Source organism: Coregonus lavaretus, assembly GCF_964263955.1.
Source record: "Coregonus lavaretus genome assembly, chromosome: 31".
NCBI classification, from domain to species: Eukaryota; Metazoa; Chordata; class Actinopteri; order Salmoniformes; family Salmonidae; genus Coregonus; species Coregonus lavaretus.
Window position 1 is genome coordinate 20,025,839 of NC_140018.1, and position 9,346 is coordinate 20,035,184.

The following is a 9,346-nucleotide window of genomic DNA, read 5'->3' on the forward strand; positions in this document are numbered from 1 at the left end:
CTCATTAAATGCACTGACAGTCTTTGGTTATGCATTTCAAAATGGTGATGAATCATTACCAATAGGTCTAGAATAGCATAGGCCTACAATAAATGTATGGCAGCTGTTTCAAATGTCAGTGTTCAATTAATAAACATGCTCTAGAGTTTAGAGGGCTAAAATATTCCAAGACAACTGACGTTTATGAATGATACCAGTTTAAGCTACTTGAGTAAACTGAGAGACGTGCTTGGGAATCTGATTGTCAAATATGCACATTATTTGCCTAACCTATCATCACTGCAATAAATTGTCGTGACGTTTATGAATGATACCAGTTTAAGCTACTTGAGTAAACTGAGAGACGTGCTTGGGAATCTGATTGTCAAATATGCACATTATTTGCCTAACCTATCATCACTGCAATAAATTGTCGTAACACATGTTTGATTTGATTCGATATGAAGCCAGCAAACACCCGCCCGCAAGGACGCGTGATAGGCTACTTGCTGAAAGCGCGGCAACATCCATCCCAAAGGCTCGCGAAAGCTCTGACGTGGTCTCCACCTTTGTTAATTTGTAGTTTTTTTTTAGACACTCCGCTCCCTGGTAGACTATTGGTCAAATAATGCCCCCTGTGGACATAGCTGTATTTCATTACTGGGTAACGAACATCATTAGGATGCCGGAGGCCAGTCATTGGTGAGTCAAACTGTCTGCAAAAACGTCAGGAGATTATCGGCGCACAGCTGGAATGCAAGGTTGATTCACAAAGAAGAGTGAGGAGGTAGAGAGACAACGCTGAAGACACCAGTCGGACGGATACACACCGCACAGGTAGAGAGAGAAGCGATGGCGACTCTGGTTTCACATATCGCGTTTCTATGTGGAAATTTGACAAGTATCACTTGCGTTGCTTTGAAGCTGTGGGGTGGATAGGGTAGTGAGTGTCAGCGGGTGGGAAAGTGCTCTAACTTGCAAGCGAATGACTTTCACCGAGTCTTGAATAGAGGTTACATTGGGATTTTGTTAGCGATGATGATGATGATGGAACTGTCCTGTCCCCCAAAATAGGCAGATCTTAGGCTAACGTAGGCTATATGATTTTCTTTAAATATAAATATATTTAGATTAGCCTTCCATTTATGTTGCTTGGCAATTTAGAGGTTATGTAGCCTAACTCCTTTTCCCCAATTTAACCCCTAGGATGCTTTAGTGACATTGACAGTTTCTGAGACCGAAATACCAGCTGTCAACGCAACGCGTCTCTTTGAACATCATGACAGCCACTCTTCACTTTACAAGCAGTTTAAAAACCTCCAAATACTTGTCTATTCATCTTGATTTATTATTCAACATCCTACTGGAAAAGTACCCTACATGTAGCCAATAGATGTATAGCATATTGATAGATTATATAGGACCTGAGGTAGGCTATCAGGTGTGAGGTATGATTCGGTTGTTTCCACAATTCTTCCCCATGAGAAAGTTGATTTGTTCTGACAGCGCAAGGTCCCTCCAGACAGGCTCACTCTGACACCAACAGGTTGCTAGTGGTTAAACCTCTGCAGATATGACTCATTGAAAGACGGAATGAATATGTCTGCCTCATAGTGCTGCTTCCTGTGGGGATAAATATTATTGATCTAACTGTTGCATAGACTGTCAGTAACTAGCTGAGAATTCTTCTCAACTCCATGAAGTTGAGAATTCTCAGCTAGTCAGTAACTAAATGGTTTGCTGAAGTAGATTTAGCATAGAATACATTCAGTAAGCAATATTGCATGCCACTTACTATAGCATTGTAACAATTGTGCCCTACATGTTTTTCCTTTGCACCTTGATATGATTGATGGTATGTTAGTAACTTATTTCAGCAGATGATTTTCTGAACAAAAGGTTATCATTATCAAGGCATATGGTGCTGGCTGGATCACCACCACTACCATCCATCCACCCACCCACCCACCCATCCATCTCTCTCGCTCTCTCTCTCTCTCGCTCGCGCTCTCTGTGGGCAGATAAGCATGTTTCACTCATGAGATCAGTGAAATGGAACAATTGACAATTGGAATGTTCCACAATGGGCCAATCAATATAGCCTAATGATTTTAGTCATTGACCTTGTGGTTTGTCTAATGTTCCTTGCCTCTTAGTTAGCATAGTTAGTTTGCAGAACAGTCATTTGATGGTCCATTGATTCCATTCATCATGAGATATGATTTGTATTAAGCCTTGTTTATCATTCTGATTATTTGGAAAGTACAGTGCTTAATGTATTCATGCTAATCAGTCATCTTTTATCTGAGATTATGAGTAAACAAGCACACAGGTGGCTAATGGGAGTGGCATGGAGAGAGAGACAGACAGACAGACAGACAGACAGACAGACAGACAGACAGACAGACAGACAGACAGACAGACAGACAGACAGACAGACAGACAGACAGACAGACGGACGGACAGACAGACAGACAGGCTGTTGACTCACAGTTCTGAATGCATCATTCTATTCTCTGGACCTGTTGCACTCTTACTGTCTAACCCAAACCCATATCCTCTTCAGCAGAGACATAAATGGCTGTGTGTGTGTGTATGTGTGTATGTGTGTGTGTCCGGGGAGAATGGCTGCTCCCTCCCATTGAAGCCATGGAAGTTCAAGGCCGACCGCGGTACTGCATTGTTAGCAGAAAACAGGATCCCCATTAGAGTGAATGGAAAAATGGCAATCTCCGTCGTGAATCTTCGTGTAAATAATGTAAATATTTGTTTTTATCGAAGACAATAATTGCTTCTAATACACCAGATGTACTGTATGTCCTTGAACAGATTATAAAAAAATCGCACACAGAAGAAGTTGTAAGGATAATTTAGTTGCTAATGGCAGCCTGCAGTACCCCAGTCGGCCTTCAACTTGAGTTAATCAATGAGAGGGGACAGCACTGAGCTAGCTTGCGCATGTTATGTCTCCATGAGACGCCATCACAGATAGAACAATGAGCCAGATATTTCACCAGATGTATAAATGTGAAGCATACGGTTGGCGTTTCCACTCACTACTAAATATGGTGATGAGAGGAAGCCCAGAGGCCGGCAGTGGGAGAAGATGGAGCAAGATGGATTTTGGCTGATATTCTGCAAATTTTCTCATCGATTAAACATTTGATCTCCATACAGTTTTCAGTTTCCAAAACTAATCTGTAACAAACAGAGTGGACTGCGTTTTGTAGACTTTACCCTTTACCAAAGTTTCTAAAAATGGCGTAGTTTAGAAGGAATGCAATGGTGAATTGAGTTATTGCATATACGCACTTCACAGAGTAGGCGTTCCCTAACGGAAATATTCTAATAAATGCTAGAACACGCCAATAGTATCTCACTGGCTCGTACTTGGCTCTGCCCACCTCCTTGCTTATTCTGCCCACTATGATTAATTTGCTCCCATTAGAAACGACAGGCTCTGGTCTATCTTGGGTTAGTTATAAAAATCTTTGACGCCATCTTAACCGGCTTCATTTGGCTTCATGCGCTATTGACTCTTCACATAGGAATGAATGGTGTAACTTGATTGATGGCTTTGTCCATTCATATACAGTATACAGTCGTGTGTGTGTGCATGCGTGAGAGAGCATCCGTGTGTGTGTGTGTGTGTGTGTGTGCGAGAGAGAGGGAGCATCCGTGTGTGTGTGTGTTCGTGTTTTGGCTCTCTAACAGCCTTGTCTCAGACCACAGGGCACACTGCTGATATTGAAATGAAATAGGGCCCTGCCTGTCTGGAACACTTCTTTTTAATGAAGTGCCCCAGCGTTCTGTGGATTTCATTAGTGTTGCAGCTATTTATAACAGCGTTTACACAGGCCAGGAATGATCTAGACAGCCACAGTCACTATCTATAGCCTTTTGTGTGCGTGTGTGTCCACTGTCCATAACAGTGTGTTTGTGTGTGTGTGTGTGTGTGTGTGTGTTTCCACTGTCCATAACAGAGTGTGTGTGTGTTTCCACTGTCCATAACAGTGTGTGTGTGTGTGTGTGACGAGTGATGTGCTGATCCTAAAATAGCCACGGGATGTGTGTGAGTATGAGGCTGCTGGTGACAGTGCAGGCTCGCCAGCGGACTGGACATGTCAGGGTGTATTAATGACAGGGAAACCGTGACAAGCCCCTCATTCCTTCACTTCTCCATATCTCCTTCTCACCTCCACCTCCCTATTTTCTATCTGTTCTACTCCTATACTCCACCCCTCTCCATCTACCACTCTCCCCTCTCACCCTCCAATCCTCTCCACTCCTCTCCTCCATTTCCCCTCTCCTCCATCCCTCCTCCTTCCATCCTCCACTCCTTCCCTTATTACACCTCTGTGGGATCACCCATCTCTAAGCCCATCACCTAATCTTTTGGCAGAGTATTAGTGGCCTGGGCCAGAGATTAACATCTGTTGGCTGGGGTTTGGAGAGGTAAACACTCTCTATTCTCTCTCTATTCTCTATCTACTCTCTCTCTCTCTCTCTCTCTCTCTCTCTCTCTCTCTCTCTCTCTCTCTCTCTCTCTCTCTCTCTCTCTCTCTCTCTCTCTCTCTCTCTCTCTCTCTCTCTCTCTCTCTCTCTCTCTCTCTCTCTCTCTCATATATATATATATTTCTCTCTCCCTGCCTCTCTCTGTCTCTCTGTGTTGTTGTTTTAACTTCCTGTGGAGGTGGACTGTTTTAGAAGTCATCGGTGGTTGTGAGAACAGAGTGAGCAGAGAGAGGTGTGAAAAGACTCTCTAAGCCAGGCTCTATAGCCAGTCTGATTAATCAGATCACCATTCATACGCTGCCTAACGACACTTTCCACTCTGTGGCTATGGAATGAATCATGTCAGGTGCACTTCAGATACTGTATATGGAAAAATATATAGATGAGGGAGTGGTGGGGGTACAGGGGTTCATAACCAAGATGATGGCATAGTAAAACAACCTGTAAGGTTAAGCCTCAGAACACATTTGTTATTCTAGAACAAGAGCTAAAGATACAGTAAGTCCTGCACTGCTGATTTGTGTGTATTTAACCGAGTGTGAGCTCCACATTCAGTTACATCAGTGATCAGTTAGCCTTCAAGTGAACTGGTACGGAGGAGAGTTTGACTGTCCACTTCTTCCCCCTAGGAGCCATCACAGCATTTGGACTGAGCACACCCATCTCTCTCTCTCTCTCGCTCTCTCGCTCTGTAGCCATGAAGGGGGACCATTTATTTTCCAACCTGAGAAACGCCACATTCTACCAGCGGGTCTACCTACTGGGGGGCGAGGAGCTGCTGGTACTGCAAAGCACTGTGGGACATCCCGCGCTGGGCGACAGCTTCCACCAGATCACAGACTTTAACGACCTGCCCACCTCCCTTTTCGCCTGCAACGTGGACCAGTCTGTGTTTGAGGATCAGGAGGGCAAGGTAAGGTCAAACCACTCTCTTCTTATTCACGGGGGAGAGAGTTGCACAATGTTCCCCTGCTATTTTCACTTAGGCCTAGTTGATTCTCTTGTTTGGCCTCTTATCTAAGGAAAAGTGATTCAAGGTGATAAAACTGTCAAGGTCACATTGTCCATGAGATTGACCTTGTTTGTCCTTCTGGTCCATGCTTCCACCACAGTTCTTGTTATCTGTCGTATGATTGTTTTCTTGGTACTGTATTTATTGGTGCCCTCTAGTCCCCATGGTAACGAGTTGATTAATCTCAGGGGCGGTTTATCTTCTGAATAAATTAAATAAATGTCTTATTGAGGGCAATTTGCCCTTGGCAAAAAAACACAGCAAAGGACCTACTGTACTCCACTCTGTGGATGTCTGGCAGCCATTTTCTCAATTTATCTGGTATGCTGATGGGTGTCATGTCTCCATGGCCGTCTTCGTACTCAACACTGTCCTCATAAACCACCATTATCCGGGGTTGGCCTGTCAGGCCTGTTATGTCATCCAGTTTCCAGCTGAAGGTGAGATCAAAAGCAGCCATTCTGATGGGGGCTGGTCATCCACTGTACCTCTAGCTATAAATGATTTTGACCGCTATCTTGGCAGGCAGTGGTTTTGATATGTGGCTGAGGAGGCCTAATGGATGTCCACAGAGCCATATAACTTGTCTGAAGTTCTATCTGCTGTTCATAAGGGAATGGTGCTCTGTGGACCAGGGCTCTAAAGTGCGACCATTTTGGTCGCATATGCTCCTAAATACTTAGCTGTGCGACCTGGAATAAACCATGTCGCGGGTCGGTCTAAAGCTTCTTGCGGGTCATTTGTTTACACCTTGTTCCGTCATGTTACCTAATTAGCTAGTGAACAACCTGGTAACTTTACTTGTAGGCTATATCTGAACATCTGGGGGCACAGTAAGAAAGGAAAAGGGATAGCTTCTTCAGGAGATCACTGATCATAGCAATGAATGGATGACTGATCTCTTGCATGTCATCACTCACAAACATTATGTTCTTAAAGAGATGGTGTACAATTTTCAATGTAATGCATCTCAATATAGTGCTTTTACACAATGTAGAAACCTAATATTCCACAAATGACTTTGTAAGTTGAATGACAGTTATATGTATCAACATTTTAGCTTGTTATAATAAACACATGCATTTACAGGGTTACATTCGTTTCTAGGGCACAACATGTGCTTCAGAAGTAGCTAGAATACATATAGGCCCCAATATAGATTATATGTCAATCGATTTAAAAAATACTTTCTGGTGCTCCGAAATTGTATGTTGTGATCTTAACTTTTTAAAAGTTCAGAGCACCAGTGCTACCAATTAAATGTTTGAATATAGAGCCCTGGTGTCAACACAGATTAGAGATCTTGACCTCTGCGCCCCCTCGTATATGATGTTTGTGAGATGAAAATAAAAAGACTAAGAGAGTGAGTCCAGTCCACTCCCTCTGCTTTTCTGCTGAATGTGGACATACTTCCTCAGACTTTCTCATCCAGAACTCTTTGCTTCACTGTGTCCTGTTGTGGTCTGTGTGTGCTGGGGAGCATTGCCCCTCTGTGCCCCTCTCTGGAGCAGAGGTCATGTGAACAGAGCAGAGGAACTGTGCTAGTCAGGTCTTTCTGCCCCAGTGAACAGTCCCAGGTCCAGCCCCAACACCTGCTCCATCCTCTTACCCTGCCCCGTCCCCAACTTCAACCCCAAACCCAACCCCAGCTACAGCAGCCTCATACCCAGCCCCAACCCCATCCCCCTGCCCCAACCCCAGCAGCCTCATACCCAGCCCCCCTGCCCCAGCCCCAACCCCAGCAGCCTCATACCCAGCCCCAGCCCCAACCCCCTCCCAGCCCCAACCCCCTCCCAGCCCCCTGCCCCAGCCTCAACCCCAGCAGCCTCATACCCAGCCCCCTGCCCCAGCCTCAACCCCAGCAGCCTCATACCCAACCCCAACCCCCTCCCAGCCCCCTACCCCAGCCCCAACCCCAGCAGCCTCATACCCAGCCCCAACCCCCTCCCAGCCCCCTGCACCAGCCCCAGCCCCAGCCTGCGTCAGTCAGAGAAGAGACATTAGCTGGTCGGCCACACCACTACTTTGATCCTCATGCAGTGTGACAGCTGCATACAGAAGCCATTCCTCCAGGACAGCGGCAGATTAAAGGTGATCCATCACTCATCTGAGTCACACATACTGACATACACACGCAAACACGCCTGGACACAGTGTGGGCCGGGCTGGACTCAGCTGGACTGGACTAGCCTCTTGGGACTGGACTAGACTGGGTTGGGATGGTATAAGATAGGATGGGCTGTCTCTTAGAGTGGATAAGGGGAGGATGAAAAGCGAAGAAGGGGGTGAGGGAGAGGAGAGGAAAGGAAAGGGCAGGATATTAGGTCGAAGGAGTAGAGGGAGGGGGAAAGAGGAGGCTAGAAGTTGATATAGGAGGAGGAAGAGGAGGATGCATTCGACTGACATGACTTGAGTGACGCTAAAATGCATAAAACATACATGCGTTGCCACGACAACCACTATAAGCATTCCATTTCCCTCTGAGCCATAATGAACCTTAACATCAGTCTACCAGTGAGGCATCATCACTCAGGGCCTCTGCGTCTGCTGACTGATCTACCAGGGTGAAATCAGTCCAACAGCAGCTGGATGTTTCCCTCTAGTTTTTTTGCCCTGATTTGCCCTGCCGTCAAATGTATTAGTGTGAAGCATAGTTTCTGTTTGTGCACCCGAGCCAGAATCAGTTTAACAGGCTATGTGATAAGATTACTTTGATGAAAATCCCTGGGTGATGAATCATGACTATTTATAGCTGCATAGTGTTAGCTATTAGCCTGTCTCTAATAATAGTTCAGTCTGTCTGGGGACTGGGGATGGAAAATCAGTCAGTTCTAAAGCCCCAGTGGTCTGCAATGGAATTTTGAGTGTCATTATTGGCCCCCTCGGTTCCAAGTTCCAAACGACATGATTTACTTCTAAGTGTCCTCTCAGATGAGGCTCCAGACTGTTTCCAGGACCAGGAGTTAGACAGCCACTTTTACAGCTTAAGGATATTTAAACCAGAGATTTGCACCTCCAAGACTAATACTAAATTGGATGGAATCCCTGGTTACATTTGTGTGCCACAGACTTTTCCCCTCTAGTCCCTCTCTACCCAGGGTCTTTTCTCAATCTATAGTATTGATCGTCAGCTTGGAAATGTCAAGGTACAGCGGAGGAGTCTGAGTATGATTCATAACCAGGTCGATGGGGACTGACTGACGTGGCATCACAGATGACAGTGAAGACAGATTGCAGTTGACAGGGAGAGTTTACGAGACTGACATGCTCCATCTTTTCTGTTTTCTTTTACAAGGTGATTTTCTTTGTTCTTTAAAGCTGCAACACGCTCCTGAGGAGAATATAATAGTGTATACATTAGTGTCTAATAGCAGCCTACTACTTACTAAAACTACATACTGTGTAGCCTACTAATCGTACTAAATAATATTTAGAACGTATTGTTTAGTAAAAATGAATGCAGTAAGCAACAAATAGTAACATACTAGGCTCACCCATCCTGAGAATGCGTCATCTAATGTGCAATTGCGTTGATTCCCGCCATTTGTTCAATTTGGTACGGCGCGGCCCCTTATCTCATTATCAGCTGATTATCAGCTGTTGTCAAACACATGTGAGTCTGGAAAGACGATTATCTTCCTCAAAAGTGTGCAGCAAATTCTACTAGATGAAAAGCTGAAATTAGTATAACATCCTGGCATTTAAAGCATACTCGATTTTCCACATTTTACAAACCATAAAACTTTATATTTTCGCAAACCTAAAATGCCTACTATTTAGAACGCAAGTATGGGTATTCGGACACGGGCAATGTGTCTAAAAGTGTCAGTCTCTGAAAGG

The 9,346-nt window shown here is 44.9% G+C and overlaps 1 protein-coding gene across 1 annotated transcript in view; it reads left to right on the forward strand.

The window, feature by feature from the left end:
- Positions 1 to 781: 781 nt before the first annotated feature.
- The window catches only part of rcan2 (regulator of calcineurin 2), a 117,189-nt gene continuing 108,624 nt past the window's right edge, over positions 782 to 9,346 (forward strand). The window contains exons 1-2 of the mRNA XM_084149282.1: positions 782 to 816; positions 5,124 to 5,407. Of these exons, the coding sequence (XP_084005408.1) occupies positions 5,192 to 5,407 (216 nt within the window). The 5' untranslated portion in view covers positions 782 to 816; positions 5,124 to 5,191. The remainder of the gene's footprint in view (positions 817 to 5,123; positions 5,408 to 9,346) is intronic.